Source organism: Copadichromis virginalis, linkage group LG9 (assembly GCF_057382275.1).
Source record: "Copadichromis virginalis isolate Kocher_CV1m ecotype Utaka linkage group LG9, C_Virginalis_male_GT1.1, whole genome shotgun sequence".
Classification (NCBI taxonomy): Eukaryota; Metazoa; Chordata; class Actinopteri; order Cichliformes; family Cichlidae; genus Copadichromis; species Copadichromis virginalis.
In genome coordinates this window covers 12,395,800-12,417,630 of record NC_140626.1, presented here as the reverse complement: position 1 = coordinate 12,417,630, position 21,831 = coordinate 12,395,800, and the positions used below count along the sequence as shown (strand labels likewise).

Sequence of the window (21,831 nt, the reverse complement as noted above, 5' to 3'; positions counted from 1 at the left end):
GACTGAAGATGGCCTACCAGAGAGAATAACGAGACGTGTAACAACAATTTCAGGGTTACCTGACAACGTCACGTGATCCCAGACACCTTGGAGAGGGACGAGAAGCACAGCAGCTAGGAAATAATGTTTCCTGGATACGGCGTAAGCCCTATAACAGCTAAAGTTACTGGCGCAAACCTCTCCACTCCTTCAATACAAACTAACCATCCGTGTATTGCACATTAGCTCGTCGTGTTTAAAATGCTTGGGGAAGATTTAGTTCGAGCTAGCTGATAATGCTAACGATAACATTTGGCTACCGTTGGACTGTCAAACGATCTTCTTGACAGCTCGTCGGTCCACCTCTTTGTCGTTTCTCCGCGTACTGGACCGTGTGCTCGGTGTGCAACTTCCGCACCGTCTAACAGAAACCCCTCACAAAGCTAGAGAGCCGGAGGTCTGAGAACACGGTGTTTGATCAGTCTGCTAGCAGAGCAGGTCCGTGAATCGCCATGTTGTTTACAAAAGTATGAAAAAACCCTGCGCGTGCCCCCCCGCTTGCCCTTTCAACGTCACGTGACCAGCTGCCAGCAACAGTTTACCGTGAAGCTATTAAAAAAATAAAAATATTTATTGACAGGTTTAAATAAAGTTTAGAGTAGAAGATAAACCAGATGTTTTTTGGGGGGCTTTTTTTTGGCCATCTACAGGAATTTTTACTCAAATATATTATTTTATAATTTTATTATTTTATTTTGTGAAAGAAATATAATAAATATAATCTATATGGATTATATAATATAATTAGACTATATATAATATATAATTAGAATATTTCGTAATGTATGTCGTATATTTATATGTCCAGAGCATGTACAGCCCATATAGGCTTCACATAACTTTAACATAACGATAAACATTAGACTGTAGTCGTACACTGAAGGCGCTCGTAATGAATGGACTTGGACTCTTCTGGCTAGTAAATTTAGTTTTTCATATTATTATGTATTTATTTTTTGGGTGTGTGTGTCTGGTGGTGGTGGTGGTGGTGGGGGGGGGGGGGACCTTCTTCTCTTCAAACTAAAATGAAAACAGCACACAGAGTAAAGTGGAAGGAAACTAAAAATGATAACATGTCAAGCTAAGCAACTTAAAGTGCCACTAAGCAATCTATTTTATTTATTGTGAACGACTGTACTGCTCATTCCTGTGTCACCTCAACGTAATGAATCAAGTCTGAGGTTGCTCATGGTAAAGAAGGTGTTTGTCATCTATTCCCGAAGGGCGGGGGTCCTATAATTTAATAACCCGTCTATTTTTTGACACCTGCGTTATTTAGGTCCTACAAAACAGTCTACCAGTCCCCCAGGATTTGGCTGCCAGGGCCACTGTGTGGACGTGGGGCTCAACTAACCGAACTACCTTAGCCTCTAAAATCTACATTTTGGAATGTGTTCCAGAGGGTGTCACAACAAATAATGTGTGAATATGAAGAGAAGAAGGTCTGAGTCATCAAAGCCCACAACATGTGACTTCTGAATTCATGACATGTCTGCAAGCTCTTTATTGCTAAACAATTTGCTGACAGCGTACAGGAAGATTCAAACAACATACCAACAGCTGAACCACTAATCCAGGGCCTCTCACTTACAGATGGGCCATGGGCTGAAAACGGACTCATTTCATGTGTTACATGTTTTACAGTACATTTATTTTATTATTTACCAAACACCAGTGGATATCATGCAAGTTATATCTGAGGAGGGACATTTATAGGCACAAAACAGCCTCGGATACAGGCTATAATATTGTTAGGAATCATCCATTATTTAATAATCACTGCTTTAAGAGTTATTGTTTTAAATGATGATTGGTGACTCTAAACTGCCTATAGGAGTGAACCACTCATATTTTTTCACCAGATATAAAATGCAAACAACCTCAGCAGAATTTACTCTTGGTTTTGATGTATGGCTAATAAATTTCTGCTCCAACATCTATCACATTGTAAGCGTATGCAGACTGCCTTAGGTTTACTCTGTGTTTCCTTTGCTACAAGTATGACCTCCTGACTTATGGGCCGTGGTGTCCATTAAATAAGTGTTGTTGCAGTTTGAAACATTCAGACTTCTGTTGTGATCACTGTACATGGAAACTGTAAGTGGTAACAGGCAGTGACTGATCTAGAAAATTTTACATGTGAGAACAAAGGAGGAGCAAGAGATCTACACAGGGTAGCACATACCTCTGTAAATGGTACAGAGGTATAATAACTAATTATTATATCGTTATCTCTTCTAAGAAAACAAAGCCCCTCCCCCTAGATCCGCCCCTGATAACAGGACTGGTGCTTATACAGCAACTTTCTACTCAGTTTGAGCACTCAAAGTGCTTTGTATAATAAATCTAATTCACCCAGTCACATACAGCGTCATGCAGTGCTTTCATCTATACCTACACACCTTTAGCTAACATTTTCACACACTCACACTCTGATGGATGAATCAGGGGAAACTCAAAGGGCTAGTACTTGCTCAAGGATACTTTTTTAGCTGGGAATCGATCCACTGCATGTCTGATTGGTAGATGATGATGGGTTGTTTTCTTTTTAAATTAAGGGATCATCTACATTCTGCATGACACAGGACTGCCTGTGTAACAACTCCTGCATGAAGTTGGCCTCCTGTGCAGTCTTCCTGTGAACAAGACCAGCTGTCTGTGCACAGCAGAAGCCATGGTGTGTGTGGTGTGAATTCCAGGTGTCCAGGTGGATCTGCCTACAACAGGTGCAGGAGAACCAGTCTACACCTCTGAGAATCCTCCTCCATTGCATCCACCTGACTGGACATGACCCAAAACGAAAGAGGATTATCCATGGATGACTCTGGTAATTTATCATTGATACAAGCTGACGTGCAAGAACATGAATTTTTCTTTGTAGCTTAAAATATACAGTGTTTTCCTCTTGCTAATGAATATATCACCATTAAGTAGATATTGCACAGGACTATTAGAAATGTTGTCGTTAACAGACAGAAGTGATGGAGCTTAAAGAGCCAAACTTAAAGTCACAGTTTGTCCTCTAACTGTGTGTTTCCCCTCCTTTTTCTGTAACCATCACTGAACTGACTGATTTCTATCTAATCTCTGGTACACATCATAACAAAGAAATCTTTTTGAAGAAAACAAACAGATAGTCATGAGGCGGGAAGCTTTTTAATGACATCACTGGAGCACTTTTTTTTCTCACCGTGAACAACACGCTCAGTGCAGCCCCTTGTGTGTCTCTGAAGCAGGCAAACATTTTCTCATGATCAGATTTAAGATGATAATAACTCTAACAATGCATGTAACTGTAAATGTAAACAATAGGTTGAAGGAGGAAATATTTCTGGGACAATCAAGATGCTGCGCAATAGCTATTTTGACTTAAGTAGCAGAACATGTTTTTGTTTAGTTGAAAGGTTGCAGTCCTCACTCTGTTCTTTGCAACCTGTTCTGTGCTTCCTGGGTCTTAAATTGGATCTAAAACAGGCTATTTGGACCCTATTTATCCATAGCTCCAACTTACAGGTGTGACCTGAACGTGCAACATGCAGGGAAGTTACTGTTTTGGAAGGAGTGCAGCTACAAGGATACACTCACTAAATGTGTGTGATTGTGCCTGTTTGAGATGTGGCTGTGCACAGGAGGCTTTTGTTTTGTTGGGGTTATAATTTGGGTTTTAAGGGTTAAAACTAGGATTTGGGTAGGGTTTGGCCTTTAGGATTAAGAGGATGGACAATGGATTAATGTCACTAAATGTTCTCATACAGACAGGAATACAAACATAGCTGCACCCTCCGCCCACATACACACAACCAACTGTAGGTATTCATTTATCATTGTGTAATTACTTAATAGTTACTTAATAACGACGTGGACATGACAAACTAATTAGTGCCTCCAAAAACAGTCTCTCGTAAAGGTGACTGCTTGCAAAGCATGGCATACGTCAAAAGATATGTATCTACATATAACAAGTCAAATTCTGAACGCTAGAACATTCAAGTGCAAATGTTTTTAGTGAGACATTCAGATTTAAATACTGTGAAGAAAGTTTCTTTGAAAAGACAATGGGACGGTTTCATCACTCTATAAATGTGTGCCGAGCAATCAGAAGATCCTCTGCCACATGTCACAAACCAGTTCCTCCTCTTTGTGAGTACACATCTTTACTCTCGGTAAGAAAACATTGTCATCATTAGCGATAAATTAATATAAACTCTGATCGAATGCCCAAACCCATCCCCAAACCCCCTAAAACATAACCTCACATACAAAAAGTTCACGTAGCAATTGAGTTTATAAATCTATACTTTATTACAGAATATTACCTTTTATAGTAAATAAGACCTTTTTTTGTTCCCATATTTGTACAGATGCAGTATGATCTCTTACAGGATGTGTTCACTAAGCAGTTTTGCATAGTGCTCAGGGTGATTTCTTTTGAGGTAAACATCCATTTTTCCTTTAACTCGCTGATCTCCAGTAAGCCCTGTGAAAAAGAAGAGAAAAAAGTCTTCACTACTTCACAGGTACGCTTAATAATACACAGTATAAGGCAGTGGATGTGTTAAATGTTTGAGAGCGTATACCCAGCTTTTCTGCCGTTTTTCTGATCTTCTCCAGTGCAGCCTGCTCATCTCCTCCCTCTGATATGAGGACTTCTATCTCCCCCACATGATAGCCAAAGTCAGCCTGGTCCAGATCGATCTGCACGCCCTCCTCCTTTAAAGTAAACGAGCACCGTGCTGTTGTAAACTCTGCAAAGCACACCAGGTCCAGTTTGCTCAGCCACGACTCATCTTCCTGTGAGAAGCCCGCCTCTGACTCTCTGTCCTGTTTTATGACCTCTTTGACTCTCAGGTGAATTTCAGGCAGGCTGGTTATCTCCTTGTAACGGGTGCACAGCGATGCTGCTGCTTCACCCTGCTTCCCGCTCTGCGCTTCTGCTGTCGGGCACTTGAGCTCCCAGCATCCTTTACGTTTACGCAGCCACATGTCCCTCAAAGTCAGGTGAAACTCAGGAGTATCGAAATACTGGTCGTGAATCTGCTGTTGGCCAACGCAAACTGCTGATGGAAAAAGGGATTTTTTAAAATAGATAATTTAATAAATAAAATGTAAAAAGGCTGATACAGATAATTAAACTTCATCATTAACCAAAGACAGATGGCCAGTGTCACTACAGTTAGACAACAACCACAGGAATTAGTGCCATTAAATGCTGGAAAAGCCTTTCAGTGGCCGTTTATAATTCGTCGTGGATCAGAGCGTCAGATAAATGCCTCCGATCTGACTGGATTCATGTGTAAATGTGTGGCGGACAAATTAAACACATACCCCCGATCTCCTCCAGTTTTTTCAGGGTGTCGGCATTGCATAAAAATTTCCTTTCCACTTCAACACTCATCTAAAAGAAAACAAACAAGAAAAACAAGAAAGAAAACATGGTGAGATCCAAAGTGATAGTGTAATGCACTGCAAATACGCCCACGTCTACTTTAAAGTCACTGTAGGAGTGATATAAATAGAATGGTGTATGTTGTATATGATGAGTTAATGCTCTCATTGGTGGGCAGAAAGCACAGACTGACTGTGTTATGGGAAATGTTTTGTTATGTTGCTGTAACACCACTGCTGATGAGTGGTGGTGAAGATGACCTGTTGGGGGTTCAAACAGAGCAACAGACGGGAAGGAAGGTGACTAAAGTGAATTTGAATGTGACAAGATTGTTAATTAGCCAACAGGCTGCTTTGAGTATTTCAGAAAGTGATGATCTGCTGGGATTTTCACACAAAACCATCTCTAGGGTTTCCAAAAAAAAACCTTCTGAGAAAGAGAAAACATCCAGAGGGAAGTAGTTCACTGGGTGAAAACACCTTGGTGATGCCAGAGGTCAGAGGAGAATCGCTAGACTGCTTTGAGCTAATAGGAAGGAAAAAGTCAAAGAACTACTTGCTACAACCAAGGTATGCACAAGAGCATCTCTGAATGCACAACAAGTCAAACCTTGAAGCAGACAGGCTACAGCAAGCTAAGAACAGGACTAGAAAAACATTGCCTTGTCTGATGAGCCTCGATTTTTGCTGTGACATCATGATGGTAGGGTCAGAAACTAGTGTAAACAAGAAAGCATGGATCCATCCTGCTTTATATTAACAGTTCAGGCTGCTGCTGGCAGTGTAATGGTGAAGGGAACATTTTGTTGCCACATTTTGAACCTCTTAGTAGCAACTGAACATGGCTTAAACACCACAGCCTACCTGAGTACTACGGGAAAAATGTTAACTAATTTGATGGCCCTCCATTGCTCGATGGTGGGGTCAGAATTTAGCGTGAACAACGAGCTAGCAAGTGTTATTTTTTGTTTTTCTTAATAAAAGTGAGTTTACTGTACTCAAATGCCCTCACCAGATCTCAATACAGCAGAGCACCTTTGGGATGTGGGGGAACGCAAGTGCAGCTGGACAAAACGGCAGTAACTGTGTGATGCTTTCATGTCTATGTGGAGCAAAATCTCTTAGGAATGTTTCCACAGCTTATTGAATGTATGCCATGAAGAATTAAGGCAGCTCTAAATGTAAAAAATCCAATCCAGTACTAGCAAGGTATACCTAAGTGGCTGGCAAGTACTGCCAAAATTCAGCCTGTAATTTAACCTGCTCTACACTGAAATACAGTACAAGCATCAGTAATAATACAGTTATACTAATATAATAATATTAAGAAAATTATATAACCTTTAGTTTTCTATATTTTGACTAAAATTAGGTTATATACATAAATGTCTTTCCTCGTAAAAGGTTGTTTACATTGTGCTATTGCTAATGATATGCTAACTTTCTTCCACTTAAACAGCCACCCCAGTTACTATTGACTGTCCTTAAATGTTATAATGTAACCTATGTATGTTACAAAATAACAAAAAACGTATCTCCATTAGTAAGTTACACCGGTCTAATTATCACACTCGAGCCGTTCAGCCCAGGCGGTGCAGCTGCTGTGGAATCGTGCGGGAGCTACATGTCAAAATCAACAATATGAACCACAGAGTCTCCAAAAAAAACACCAAGTGTACCGTCACACACCTTCACGCATCAGCTCCTTCACTCCAAACAATTCGGCTTTGAAATCAGAGAAAAAGCTCAATCCGTGCGACCTCTACACGTCAGCAACGTTTGATTTCGCACAGGCGCAATTAAGGACACCTATTGGTATATTCAGGAAAATCACTTCCTGTCCCAGAAACGCAGGGGACATACAGATGGTGCAGTTTTAATCCGCTCCGCTTCATAAATATTTATCCCACATAGTCGGCTGTTGATGTGCGCCACACCTATAGTTTGAGTGAAAACATGTCAGAATTCGTGCGGAGGAGGGTGTGAGGAGGCCGGCGAAGGGAAGCTCCGCGGTCACATCTCCATTATTCAGCTTTAATTAAGTCGTCACACTCTTTGTGACAATCTAAGTTGGCAGAATGGGGACTCATTTATTATTCACCTTTTAATGTGAAAATGAGGAAGAGCTCTCGCATTTAAGGGGCATTCCGTGTAATTTGAGCATTAAGATATTTCTTTCTCCCCCCACCACCTCTCTAAATGAATATATCATTCATCCTCCATTTCCCCCTTTTTCTCTTTGTCTTAATTAATTCTATTACCCAATAATAAGCGATCAGTGTTTCAACATACATTAATTATCTGTAATATCTGCGGGGTTACATAAGGGATTTGATTGCCGTGTCTGTCCCCTCTGAATGTCAGCAATCAGCCTCGGGGGGAGCTGTGGTCTGTTTACTAGAGGGAAGAGGGGAAGGAGAGAGGGATAGGGCGAATGAAGGGAGGGGGAGAACAGGAGAGAGAGAGAGAGAGAGAGAGAAAGAGAGAGAGGGAGGGAGGGCAGGCAAGAAAACTTTTCACTTCTGAGGAGCCACAGAGGAAGCGTGTGTGTGTGTGCGTGCGTGTGCTGGAGTGGCGACCATGCAGGTAAAAAAAAACGCATTAGCTAATTGCTCCGAACTTAATTAAACGCCATTCGCGATCGGTTAATTGTGCCGATTTGAGCGGGGAGAGTGGCCTGCGACTGCTACAGGATCGAGCAAACGACGGATCGTGCCCCATACTAATCCGATCCCTCATAGAAATCCAACATTAAATCCCAAACTTTTTTCTCTCGCCTCTCGTCTCTCTCTTTTGCCTGGCTCTCCCTACACCACCCCCATCGTCGAGGCGACCGCCGCGCACGTACTCTGCTTTTTTAACTCGCTTTTCGGTGTCTAATTCTTTCGCCAATTACGGCTCGAAGCTCTTAAAACGCTAGTTTAAATGGCCATGTGTTGCACCGTGAGTGTTTAAGGTATGGATTTGAGCGCTAGGACGCGTCCAAAAAGGGGGTCTTGCTGGGCGGCGAGGGAGGAGGGGGTGCGAGTGCTTCTAACACATCTGTAAGCGGAGCCCACGTTCATTAATTAAATGGCTTTAGTCCGGCTAGGCCTCAATTTGCGCTGTTGAGCAGCAGGCGGCGGGCAGTGCAACACTAGATGCCCGACTGGCAGCCTATAATCAGAGGGGTAAGGAAATAACTCGAGGCCGAGGTTTTGTTTTTTATTTTAATATGAAGCCTATGAGTCTATCGTCTATCCTGGGTAAACTCGCTCGGTTATTGAAGCTGCAGTTTCCCCACCTGGCCGAGGCAGAGTTTTGTAGGGAGTGTAGAGCGGCCAGTTGGGAGACAGTTTGAGGAGCGGTTAATTATCTCTGCCTGCTAACAGGCTAGCTAGCAAAGTGACACGACTGTTAATAGCACAGCCCCCCACCCCCTCCTTTTTGTTTATTAATTTAATCATCGCTCAGCCTTAACCGAGAGAGCCAGGAGCGAGATTACGCGGACGCCTGCCTTGTCTTTTACAGTTTCGGAGAAGTGTGGCTGTGACTGCAGGTTTTTATTTTCAGTAAACTAACTGGCAGCCAGCGTTTCCAGAAACACCACTGTAATGCGACGTTACAGGGGGGGCTTCACAGCGCCTAGCTTGCTAGCTAATTGATTCGTCTCTGCTCGGCATAGCTAATTAGGCTGCTCGTTAATTAGCCAACTACGGCCAAGAAGATGCCAGTTTAGGTAGGTCTTCTGCTTTTGATGATTAAACTCGTGACTAGGAGCTATTAAACGCGATACACTCTGCAGATGTAGACTCGTCGAAATATTATCTGGTCATATAACCCTGCTAGCTTGCTAATTGGCATGACGAGGAAGTGAGGATGGGAGCTGTGTTGGTATTTCTCCTCATGGGCACGAATTCCCGTGTTTTTCCGCTGCACCTTTGATTGTGAATTTTAGCCGAAGTATACATGAAAGCTCTGTGGTAATATTCACACTACCAGCGGTTTGTTTGGTTTCCTTAAGACTGTATGGGAGCCCGAGTATTTCATTTATTTTTTTTAATCCTGCACGGTGAGCGAGTACAGTGTGGTATCAGAATATATGCAGTATGCTGGGCACATGTTCCTCGTATTAGTCAAAACCAGTGGGGATATTTGTGATCTGAGAGACAGTGTACTTGTAAATTCGGGCAGTGCATATTATGATTTGCATCGAGTGTGCTCCTCTGGTTATTCTGCATTTATTTCGGTATTGTATGTACGGATTTATTGTCAGAATGGCAACAAAGATATGTTTATTAAGTCGATCTTGTATCCAGGAGCAACTTTGAGTTCGCATCAGTGCCTTGTAAATTCATCTACGAGTGTGAGGTGTACTCATTTACATTACAAAGCTGCCACTTAAACAGTTTGAGTTGATGTGTAATTGGTCGTTGTGGACAAATAATAGCAATCTCTTTAGAAAGTTAGAAGTGCAACTCTTGTGACACTGAGGTACTTATTTGTGATTAGATTTATTGACGTGGATATTCATCCAGTAACAGTTTGTCTTGGTCTGTGTCTAACTCCCTCCTTGAGCTTGGTCAGTCCCTTTCATAAACTGCAGTTATTGCATCACATCTTAATTTCTTTCTTTTTCTATGAAATACTTTATGCATCATTTATTTTTGTTTTGTTTTGCTTTGTTTTTCTTTTTCGCAAAGAAACCACTCCTGAAGGGCAGGATTCTCAAACGTCTATTTGTGTTTGTTAGGAGGAGTCTGGAGAGGCGGTGTGCAGTGAAAGGAATGGGGTGGCAGAGTGGTTGTGCCCCCTGTGCCAAAAAGGGCAATCAGACAGATCTTCCCTATCTCTACATCTCACCCAACAACACAGCGTGCTTTCATCGTGTGTCGACAGGTTGCTGGATATTGTAAGTGTGGCATGGCATTATGGCCAAAGTATGTCAAATTATGGCTGAGTTCATGTTTTTCCCCCCTCCTTCCTCTTGTTATACAGCCTGATTATATTGGGTAATATATCAGTTACGTGCATAATGTTTAATGATCTCACTTCTTCCTGGCTGTTATACAGGGATTAGACATAATAACTTAAATCAAATTCACAACTTCTTAAAAAATTTTTTCCTGTGATGCTTATCCAACTTAATAGTTGCCTTTGAGGCAGGAAAGTTACACAAGCCTTAGTGTCGATGCTATAAATGCTGGGGTAACAAATGCATGATTAATTAAGTGACGAGGCAAGCACAGAAGTATCAGAAGTCATGGTGATGAATGCAAAACAGGAAAAATACATTGTCAAAGAGGAACAGTGGTCAGAGATAGACTGTAATCTACTGTTAAAATAAAACCAGTGCGCCAGTGTTTAGTGCTGAGGTATTGTAGTTTCCTCTCTGTTGTAGCTGGCATAGTATGAAATGCATTAGAAAATTGGCATTGTTAAGCAATGGAAAACACAACTAAGCCAGTTAAATTCTTAATTTGTAATACCGTTTACTTAAAATCAAGAGGAAAAATGTATTTCTATACAACCATTGGTGATACATAGATCTCAGTAGTATATGCAGTACCGCATTGGCTAATTTTTTTTTTTTTTTTTACTCGCCTTTTCTTTAGTCCATGTACTGACCATTTTCAGAGGAAATGGTCAGTACATGGACAAACAAATGTTTTGTTTGTTTGTTATAGCACCTAACTGAAGGGATGAAACTGTGTTGAATGTTGTCTACACAACGGAGAACTTGACTAAGAACCATTTTTAAAATGTATTTTTAGACACTTTGTTACTAGCAGCTTGTCACAAAAACACACTTGTTCTCATTTCTTTAGGTGACTATTTAAAAATGTCCAAGATCAAAGATAACAGGAACCAGCTTTATTTATTTATTTTTCACCGATAGGGTGAGCCCTTCATGGCATGGTGTGCAGTGTGCCCTTAAAAAATTGAGTAAACTGGACAAGTGGAGGACAAAAGAAGTGGTAGCCTTCTAAAACTATGATGAATAGCATCTGAAAGTCATGTCCTTAGGAAATTGGCGGGACAATCTAGTAAAGACCTGACACAGAACCTGAGAGGTGCATCTGGCCCTTCAGTTGATCCATCACTGAAGCCTCATCTGAAATGGTCTCAGTGGAAGGGTGTCTGTCAAAAAAAATCATTGAGTAAAGGAAACTGAGAGAAAAAGCTGAGGTATGACAAAGTACACAAATAGACTGTAAATCTGTGTCAACAGATCTTAAGGAATGAAGAATCCACTTTTTTTTTTTTTTTTTTTTTTTTCACTGAAATTATTATCAGTATTTTATAGAGGAGGCTAGGACAGTACAACAGTGATCATCCTTAAAACACAGTGGAGGCCCTGTCATTGTTTGGAGCTGCATTTCAGTCATTGGTGTTGGGGATCTTGTGAAAATGATGAATTATGAAAAGCAACCATGCAATATATTTTAAGAAGCGGTTAATTTTTGCTGCATGACAGTAATCCCAAACACACTGCCGGTGAAGTAATATTTGGATAGAAGAACACAAAGAAACATTCAGTCATGGACTGGCCTCCCCAGAGCCCGGACCTCAACATTATTGAAGCTGTGTGGGATCATCTTGGTAGATAACAGGAAAAAAAAAGTCAGACAACATCCAAAGAAATGCTTTGAATGTCTTTCGAGATGCCTGGAGAACTATTTCTTAATACTACTTAAAGCAATGATAAGGGTTCAGGCTGTGTTACTGGTTAAAAGTGGTCATACCAAATATTGATTTTAAAACTTTTTAGAATTGTGTAAACTTGCTTTAAACTGATATTTTCATCTGTGTTAGCGCAAGACTTTTGCACACTACTGTAATTAATAGTAGTTTAAAATGTGATTGAAGTAATTTCTGTTTTCATGACTTGTTTGTGCATATCCCCTTTGTGTAGTCAGGACTGTGATCGTTGTTTAAATAGTTTGAACATCTCATTGTTTGGCTTAGCCTGTTACCGAGTATGTCACTTTGAAAGTATTTAAGTAGCCATCACATTTGAAAAAGTAAGCATCTCTGTGAACAGTCTGTAAAGAACCACGATGGTTTAGTTGTGTATAATGTTAAGAAATGAAGGGAATTTTACTGGTGGCTCAATTGATCAAAGACTACTTAATTTATGCCTGAAGGGTAATTTGCAAATTAAAGGCAGGCTCGCTATGTGTAATATAACCACACATCAATGAGTCACACCCAAATGTTGTGCTTCACAGAAGCTACATTATAGCATTCAGCTCATCTCGAAAGAGCCATTCCGCAGTCAAGTTTGCTATGGAAATTTTGCTGACTCTCTCCTTTTCTGTTATCAGGCTGTTCTAAAACGGGCTGCCCGTGTAGACGAGGACAAAGGCGCTCACAAGTCCTCAGGTGAGAGTGATGCTTGTTTTTGTAATTAACACATGAGAAGTAAACTATAAAATTGAAAGGATAATAACACATGCCCGTTGTTGTCGTAACCGCACTAATTGGATATCTCAACAACTTTAACTTGGTTGACCTTTACTGATTGATGGTGATAATCTATTTTAAAACTATGTAAAGACAAAAGGAGGCTCGAAGAGTAAGGTTAGAGCATGCTTTTGGAGTGGAAAATCCTCTCACTTATACAAATTACATGCCGTATGTAAATGTACATTTATTGTTTACTACACCACTGATTTGATTTCGATTGTTCATTGTGTATTTATCTTATCAGATGCTGAGTCTTCACAACTGAAGCCTGCTGAAGACATCACTTCAGACCCCTGCAAATCTATCAAGAGTTCAGACGCTACCCAGACGCTTGGAGACAAAGAGATGGAGGAAGAGAGAATAATGGAACAGGAGGGAGGTGAAGCTGAAGCCGAGCCAGAAGAGGAGGGAAATCCACTTACAGGAGCCAAACAGCAAAATGCAACTGAAAACACAGAAATCCCAGACGCTAGTGAAAAGTCAGTTGGTAAAAACTGTGTGCCAGCTGAAAATAACACCCGTTCATTCAAATGTAATGCCTGCTTGGAAAGTTTTCCCAGCAGAACTGCCTTGAGTGTTCATTACAACTCTGCATCCCACATTCAGAGAATGACAACAGGCTCTGGAAAACAAGGTGCAGAAAGTAGTCCCCAAACTCCTTCAGTTCCAATCCTGTCTCGGCCATATATATCAAACAAACCCTACCAGTGTTCTGTATGTCGAGTCTCCTACAATCATGCCATCACCCTTGAGAGCCATATGAAATCTGTCTTGCACCAGACCCGCAGCAGAAATGCTGGAATTGCTGCACATGCTGCAAACAGCGCAGTGGCTGCTGCTGGTTTGAGAGGCAGCGCTGCCAACCCAGTAGTTACCACGTCGGAAAGTGGAAGCAGTCAGTCAGCTACCTCCACCAACTGTGCTGCTCCTGGGACGTTGATGGTGACTGCTGCGAAAGAAGGCGAGCAGATTCCAACTTCACAAGTGGCTCCCTCCCTCCTCACTTCCCCTGTGGCCTCAGCTCAGGCGGTCTCGGCCTTTCTCACCCTCCTCACTTCCAGTCCCAACACACTGTCACACTCCCTCCTCCCCTCCCTGTTTGCAGCTAGTGCTGCTCCTGGTGCCGCTGCACCTCAGCTTGTGCCTCAGCCTCAAATGGTCATGCCCTTGATCTTAAATGGGCTCCAAGCCCAAACCCAGCAGCACCAAGAGAACCAGCAGGGCCAGCTCCTTACCCAGTGCGTGCCACTCGTAGGTCTCAGCACAGCCCAGCAAGCCCTTCTAACCCAAAGACTTAACAGCTTACAGAACCAGTGGCCCTCTGCAGGAGTTCCAACAAACATACAGCTCTGTGGGGAAGAGCAAAAACAGACTTTAAAGAGTGAGAGAGAACAAAAAAGTGAGGCTAGAAATGAGACTGTTGAAGAAAAGATCTCTGATCAGGTCAAAGATGAGCATAACCGTACTGCCCAGAAACATAAGGAGGAGAACAGTACAGACGTTTCACAGTGTTCTGATATAGAAAGTAACATAAAGGTTGAGAATAATGAAAACAATGGGAAGGCACATGAAGACAGCACAACAGATGGAGATTGCTCAACAAATCAGTTGGACCTGGAAGGTGATAAAGCAGCTAGCCTGAATCTCTCCCCAGCGGGCACAGAGAAGAGCCTCCGCAATAACAACCTCTCCCCTTCTGCATCTGTGCCCAGCAACTCGAGCCTCAGTCCTGTAAATTTAAACCTTACCCTTAGTCCTGATTCTACTCCTCAAAAATCCCAATCAGGCACAAGCCCATGTGGCTCTCTTGGCACTCCAAAATCCAGCTCAAGTACCAGTGCCTTAACTAACAGCCAAAATCGTCTTCATTGTAATACAGTGGATTCCATTTATCCAGACCTTCCAGTGCTTTCAGAGTTCCAGTCAGAGGTTCTCTGGGCCTTCTTTGAGTCACGTAGTGAGGCTGATGCTGCAAGTCCTCCCCATGAGGACTGTGAAGCGCTGGGCCGAGAGGTGGGTCTTTCTGAAGAAGAGGTTCGAAGGTGGCTGACCCAAGCTAGACACACAAAACAAAGACAGAGGGCGACAGAGTTGGAACAGCTGACCGGTGTTACAAGAAATTGTCAGAGTTCTGATAATGACTATGATGACGAGGAAAGCTCACTCATAATAGCAGAAGGTGAGGATGATGCTGAACCATTTAGTAATCAGGCCATGGATTTGTCTAGTACAAGAGGGAAACGCAAACACAGGGAGTTGGGAAGGGAGGGTCAGGGAGATTCCTGTCTCACATCGGATTCAGAGAATGAGGTCTACACTTCTGTCATTGTTTCAGATGAGGAAAGTCAGAATGGGTCTTTAAGAGATGATCCTGAAAGCCCTGCTAAAGACGAAGCACAGCGGGAGGTCCACGGCGATAAGGGTTCAGTTGGAGGAAAGGTATTGCGCTCCACGACTGTGTTTCTTTCCGATGCAGAGGATGAATACGAAGATGAGGATGGCGGAGGTAGTCAAGGGGCCAAGAGAAAAAAACAGAGAGAGAAGTTTGAACATGATCTGGAGCTAAAAAAGGAAAGGCAAGACCCAGATGTAGATCTAGAGTTGGAGGCCCAAGGTGATCCTCCAAGCTCACAGTCCAATGCAGCAGATCCCTCTGAAATCCCAACTGGTGCTCTCCACTCACTTCCCTTGTCATTCACTCCCTTTTCTACTCCATTTCTTAGCCCCTATGTTCTCTCCCTTACTCCTTCGGTGGTTGGGGATGGAAGCAAAGTCCCCATCTTTCCCAACCCACCAACCATCACACGCTTCTCCAACTCTCTTCTCTCGCAATCTCTCTTCTCACAAAACCAAACTTCCCACTACCTGTCCAATGGTGACGACTGTGAGTCAGCTCTTGATCTCAGCATGGGCAAAAACAGCTCAAAGTCTGCTCTGTCCTCATCTCTGGCTGATACAATTGCAGCACAGAAGGGACAGTTGCTGGACGGACTTGGCCTGAGGCCCACATCCAAAGGTCTGGTAGTCGTCCAGGTTAAGCCGGAATCTCTTACTGCCATGCCCTCTTCTAACAATGTTACAAACATGGTCAACTGCAGTAATGTGACCAAGTCTAGCATTTATATGAGGCCTGGAGAAAAAATGAACACCACACTATTGGAAAGGGACCGAGAAAAGGAGAGGGAGCAAGAACAGGAGCAGAGGAAGTCCAAAGGAAAAAGGTACCGGGATATGCGTCGTTCAAGGACCATCATACAAGCAGAACAACTTGATATTCTGTATGGCTGCTATTTCAAAGACCCAAATCCTGGGAAACATGAGTTTGAACAGATCTCAGAGTGGGTTCACCTTCCAAAGAAGGTGGTTCAGATTTGGTTCCAGAACATGAGGGCAAGGGAAAGAAAAGGCGAGGTCAGATTCATCGGCGACGGGACCTTGGCGGCAGTTGGCAAACCTCTCATCAAATTTACTTGGCCTCTTTCCAAACCCATATTCACTAACAAGCCTGCTACAAACAATACCGGGGGAATTACAACTACTCCGATTGTTCGCACCCTCATCAAGACAGAGAGGGAGCCTGTAAATGAACTGGCCAAACAAGCGCCAGTTGTGATGAAAAAAATATCCCCCGTTCCTATAAAGCCGAAGGAGATCGTTTCTTCCACCACAGCATCTCCTGTGAGCAGCAGTGCTTCCGCAGTGCCAAAGACCACGCTCGAAACCACCAGCAACATCACCATGGTTAAAGTTGCACCCAAAGCAAATACCCCTGTCCTCTTGGTGCCACCCAAGGATTTGATTCCAATTGCCCCACGACCAGCCCAGAAACGAAAGCTAGAAGACGAGAGTGAGGAAGAAAAGACCGATGAGGAGCGGGATAACGAAAATGAGATTGGTCTTGGACCAGGAACCACTAACCGCATGGTGCCGAAGCTCCCCACAACTCCCATCAACAACAGGCCTTCAGCCACAGCAATGGTGCCACAAAAACAGAATGGGCTGAACTACTGGACTTCCAAAGTCCCCATTAAGATCAACACTCTATCAAGAGAACAACTGGCTCTTCCTACGCACACAGCTCCTCGTACCATCCCCCCTCCTCCCACCCCCAGCATTGCACCAGTCAGCCCTAACACCCCTAGTTCTGCCAAAGTGGCCAGCCCTTCCACCCCATGTGTAGCTAAATCAAGCCCAACAGAAAGCAGCTTTCTGCCCCACTCATCCAGCCGTAGACCACGCACTCATTTGTCCTGCCTACAACTGTCCATTCTGCAGTCATGTTACGAGACCTGTGCCCATCCCAACGCCATGGAGTGCGAGGCAATTGGCACTGAGCTCAACCTGCCGCTCAAGGTGGTGCAGATTTGGTTCCAAAACACAAGAGCGAAGGAGAAGCGCTGGAGGCTGCAGCAGGAGAAAATGGTAAGCTGACAAGTTTTTCTATGAGAATGACATTAAAAAAACAAACAACTTTTTTCCCTCTTTTTTTATTGATACATCGTTAAAAATACAAACTTACTGTTTATATTTGCAAATGTAATGCAGAGAGTAGGAACACATGCTTTTCTTTAAAAATATGTTGAATCAGAGTTTTATTTCGGTCTGCTGTGCGGTTTTAGAGGTGGTGTTGGAGTATTACATTCAACCATTTCTACCCTGGAAAATCAGTTGAGACATAAATGGATAAAGTAAAGCAATGGGCATGTATTTCAGTAATCCTACTTAAAAATATCTGACAAATAAAAGCTCCAAATTCCCTCACTAGCTTTCACTACTTTAATGACAAGCTTGCTTGACTCTTGTCTTTTGGGATTACCACTTTATACACATAAGGTTGCTGATATGGTTGAGTTCGGTAATATTGCTCAAATGTAAGGAAACTTGATAACTTGTCCTCAGCAAATATCCAGACAGCCTAAATTTTGCTTTGTTCATTTTAAAACTCTGAACATTAAACATACCTCCTTTCCTTCTCTGTTTGCATCTCCACACTCCAATGTGGGATTCTCAGTCTCCTCTTTCAGGCGGGAAGGTAGACATGAGCTCAGGAAGCTACCTGCAGTACAGCGCTCTCAAGGCCAATCGACCCATCCTGCCCAAGCCTGTTCAGCTAATGGTTACCGAACCTCCAGCTTCCCCAGTGCCCGGTCAGCCGGTGCCAAAGGAGACCCTGACGGGGCGCTGTGATGCTTGCAACGTCTCATTTGAATCCCGGGCTGCAGCAAGGGCCCACGTCTTCTCTCCGCGTCACCTGGCAACCCTGAGAACCACTAACTTTGGCCAGCCGACGGCGCTCGTCAACAAGAGCGGAACCAGCAGTGCTGCTCTTTCCACTACTGTAACCAGCTCTGGCGGTGGTTCTGAAGGGGAGATAATAATCGAGTTGCCTCCAGCGATGGCCACCAGCAACAGTTAAAGACTCAGATCAGGATTGGTCTGCACACTGACTATTGTTGGACCCATTTGGGCTCCTCAGATTTTAATAAACAGATTTGAGCACTAATCCTCAAAAACTAATATTCTTTAGTTTTTGATGTTTGCTCCCCCCTTGCACCCGCTATCCTTTGCTCAACCTACACTGACTTGATATCCGTTATCTGTAGAGCTCACCTGGTATCAAATACAACAGCAGACTCTTTTCTTGCTGCTTGTCACTTAATCAGTTGCTGTCTGATAAGTGATAACACCCCCACCCTCCTCAGAGTTCCCTTAATCCTCATTTTATCCAGACATTTTTGGTCCTAACCCTGTGGTTATGTATTACCTTACTTCTATGACCTTCCTATAATTTGTAAAGGCACTCAGCTTGCCACGCTTGAGCTGTTGTACCCTAAAAACTGATGCAAGTGTTTCCTTTTTCTTTTTTCTTTATTTTTTTGGCAGAGGCCATGGGGGGATTTTTGGGAAACACTTTTTGGGATAACATGGAAATGCTGACATGTATAACTCCCACTTTGCTCCTGTGGAATTGTTTTTCTCACGCCTACTTTCACTTTTAGGGCAAAGATTGCTTGGATAAAATACGACTGGACTAAATCATTGGGAGAGAAAGAACTGGTCTTAACCGCCACCCTTTTTAATTGCCACAGAAGGGTGAAATGAAGAGTTTTGTCTACTCACTACTTTGGGATATAAAAGGAGGTACTTTGGAGAGAATAGGGCTGTTGAATTGTTCCCATATTCATGTTCATAGTTTCACGACAATCCAAATAGGCAGCGCAAAAAGAGGCTGAGGGAAGTAGAATCTTTGGCATACCGCACTTTGACACATTTTACATTGTTTTGAAATGTTTTTAAGCATTCGAATGCAGGTGTCTTTTATGGAAGGATACGCTGATGCATGTTGGATGCCTTAATATAAAGTGAAATAGTTTTTGTTTTGTTTTGTTTTTTTTTTTTTTTTTTTTTCCCCTAATCAAATGAAACATGCTTTAGGTGTGAGTATAATACTTGGGCGTATTGAAGAAGAGCTTTATTCCAAAATGCTTTTACATTAACGTTTTTTTGTTTTTGGGAGAATATTTGTGAATGTCACATGTTTATAAAGTTGTCAGCAATCTCTTGGCCAAGGTGTAGAATTACAAACTATCATGCTTTCACACGTTTGCTGTAAATTTCACTTCCTACCCAAATGTGTGCGTCTCATTTTGGAATTTAGCTCTTCAGACTGGTGGGTGAAGATTTTTTTTTTTTTTTTTTAAACGGCTACTGTGGGATACACGTCCAAGTCCGGGAGATTCCTGTTGGAGAATTCAGTCTGAATTTGACAAATTGGGCTGATTTCCTCACCGTGTGTGTGTGTGTGTTGGGTTTTTTTTTTGTTTGTTTGTTTTTTGGTTTTTTTGCGAATACTATGTATAAAGCCCTTTTCAGACTTAAAATTCCTGGCTTCACTAGTCTCTTTAAAAAAGGATGGCTAACCCCCCATTTTGTAGGTCACTTTTGTGTGCTGCATGGTGCTGCTAAGACTGATGATTCCCCATCCCTCCTACACAGGCTCCGAAACACATCCCTTCTGACTTGGGATTAATGAAAATGCACCATAGAAGAATATTTTCAATGTATAGCAGATTACAAACTGTGTAGAAAACTTGCCAACAGCATGCTCTGTGTGTGTGTGTGTGTGTGTGTGTGTGTGTGTGTGTGTGTGTGTGCGCTCAAAGTGATACCTGAGTGTTAACCAGGCTGGCGCACTACCTTTTACACACAGGTGACCTGCATGTCGATTCGGACAAGGAGCCGACGGATGCCGTCACCACTGAAAGGGGCTTTAGACAGCAAAGTTACGAATTTCTGTAATCATTTCAATATTTATACAAATGATACAAAAAGCAATTCAAATCTGGCATAACAGATCTTTATTCTTTTTTTTTTATTTTTTATTTTTAATTCTTTTAAAAAGATTTTTTTAGGTCAAAAGCCAAAACTCTAGACTGAGACAGCAGGGTTTGAAATGGTTTGTCCCCCTCCTCCCCATACTCTTGGGTTTTTGTTTTTTTCTTCTCCTCCCCCCTCAGTTTTGAAGCAGAGTGGGTGATTCTTGTAATGTTTTTGCTGTGAAACGAGAGCTAATATCTGAAACCACAACAAGGGAGACAGCTGGGTATTACAAGCATCCTTAAGGGACAAACAGATATTCAAATCTAGGAAGCAAATTAGGAAACCTAAAAGAAAAAAAAAAGTGTGTGGAGTGAGAGCTAATAAGATGGTGCTGTGTTGAAGGACACTTAACATACTAAAGATGTTTTCCTTCAATTTAAGTTGTATATTAATGTTACTATTGATAGTTTTAACAAAATGCAAAACTAAACATGAACTTTTTTTTTGTAAAGAAATATATTAAAAAAAAAAAACCTGATATTCCAAAGTAATCCTCCCTTTGCTTTCTGTCATTCAAAAACCAAAAAGCAATCTTTAGGTTGACAGAGAGCAGGAGAGGTGTTCGCAAATGCAAACTGTAAAGGACGTCCCACGGCTTGACACTTGCACTAGTCCACAATTTTTGCACAAGCTACAGGCATTTCAAATGAACACAGCCATCACCACAACATTTAAGAGTCACTCGGTGTGGTTTTTTTGAAACAAGGAGGGTAATGCTGTCCTTTGACAACTAATAATTTCTTACTCCTGTTGGAAACTGTATCTTGTGTGTAAAGCAGGGACTGGAGTGCTTGATCCTCAAGACTGGGATTACACACGCGCACACACATAGACATGGTGTTGCACTGTCCAAACTAGATACGTTTTTATGGAGATCTGCTTTTTATTCTCTTATGTTTCATTGTCACTTTGATTATCACTATTGTTATAACTGTACTACTACTTATACGATTTATTATTACTACTCATCACTGTTTTTGATTATTGATTCATAATGGTTTTAAATGCCACCACTCTGCTCAGAAAGAGTATGGTATTCCTATGAATATTGAACAATAATAGTGGCAGTGTTGTTCTGAATTGTTAGATTTTTGATTAAGCTTATTTTTCCTCCTCACTTGTACCTGCCTTTTGTGTTTGGTCTCCATTATGCTTTCTTTGATATACAGAAAATAAAATCATTGAAGAACAAAGCATATCTCGAATGATTGAAGTGCAGCTGAAGCATTTATTTGTGTGTCACTAAGGTTTAATTCTCCTAACGGAAGAATTACTTCATCTAAGAAGCTTTGCTTGAGTGGCATATTTAAAACAAAGGTCACTCTGGGGGAGACAATCTATGTGACACACTCAGATGTGATTGGAATTAATTTGCTCAACTACCTTTGCCAGTTTACTTGTGATTGATTCGATATAATGGGCAGAAGCGTAATCCAATTAGAGGCACACATGCGATTTCGGAACCGGAACGTCCTGTTTCATTAACCAATAGGAATGCGGCTAAGACCGAAGAGGTTGGTCTAGAATCCTCGGTTAGCGAATGGGAGGGAGATTCTTACGCCTGCAGTGATCCATGGC

General features: G+C 42.2%; 2 protein-coding genes across 6 annotated transcripts; one reads left to right on the top strand and one right to left on the bottom strand.

The window, feature by feature from the left end:
* The first annotated feature begins 10 nt into the window (after nucleotides 1-10).
* Nucleotides 11-19,254, top strand: zfhx2 (zinc finger homeobox 2). 4 transcript variants are annotated; one of them, XM_085467785.1, is made up of 6 exons: nucleotides 11-141; nucleotides 2,598-2,866; nucleotides 10,157-10,315; nucleotides 12,732-12,789; nucleotides 13,118-17,295; nucleotides 17,885-19,254. In XM_085467785.1, the coding sequence occupies exons 2-6, from the start codon at nucleotides 2,858-2,860 to the stop codon at nucleotides 18,287-18,289; spliced, it is 4,809 nt and encodes a 1,602-aa protein (XP_085323911.1). In that variant the 5' UTR covers nucleotides 11-141; nucleotides 2,598-2,857; the 3' UTR covers nucleotides 18,290-19,254. The 4 variants fall into 4 exon arrangements, with proteins under 4 accessions (XP_085323911.1, XP_085323912.1, XP_085323913.1 ...); XM_085467787.1 differs by lacking the exons at nucleotides 11-141; nucleotides 2,598-2,866 and adding an exon at nucleotides 8,415-8,594 and having other exon boundaries at nucleotides 13,118-15,052; nucleotides 15,209-17,295; XM_085467786.1 differs by lacking the exons at nucleotides 11-141; nucleotides 2,598-2,866 and adding an exon at nucleotides 7,922-8,010.
* Nucleotides 4,416-7,223, bottom strand: thtpa (thiamine triphosphatase). Of its 2 annotated transcripts, none has more exons than XM_085467789.1 (4): nucleotides 7,114-7,223; nucleotides 5,365-5,434; nucleotides 4,617-5,096; nucleotides 4,416-4,516 (listed from the first exon to the last, which is right to left on the bottom strand). In XM_085467789.1, the coding sequence occupies exons 2-4, from the start codon at nucleotides 5,432-5,434 to the stop codon at nucleotides 4,416-4,418; spliced, it is 651 nt and encodes a 216-aa protein (XP_085323915.1). In that variant the 5' UTR covers nucleotides 7,114-7,223. The 2 variants fall into 2 exon arrangements, with proteins under 2 accessions (XP_085323915.1, XP_085323916.1); XM_085467790.1 differs by having other exon boundaries at nucleotides 4,617-5,093.
* Nucleotides 19,255-21,831: the final 2,577 nt, after the last annotated feature.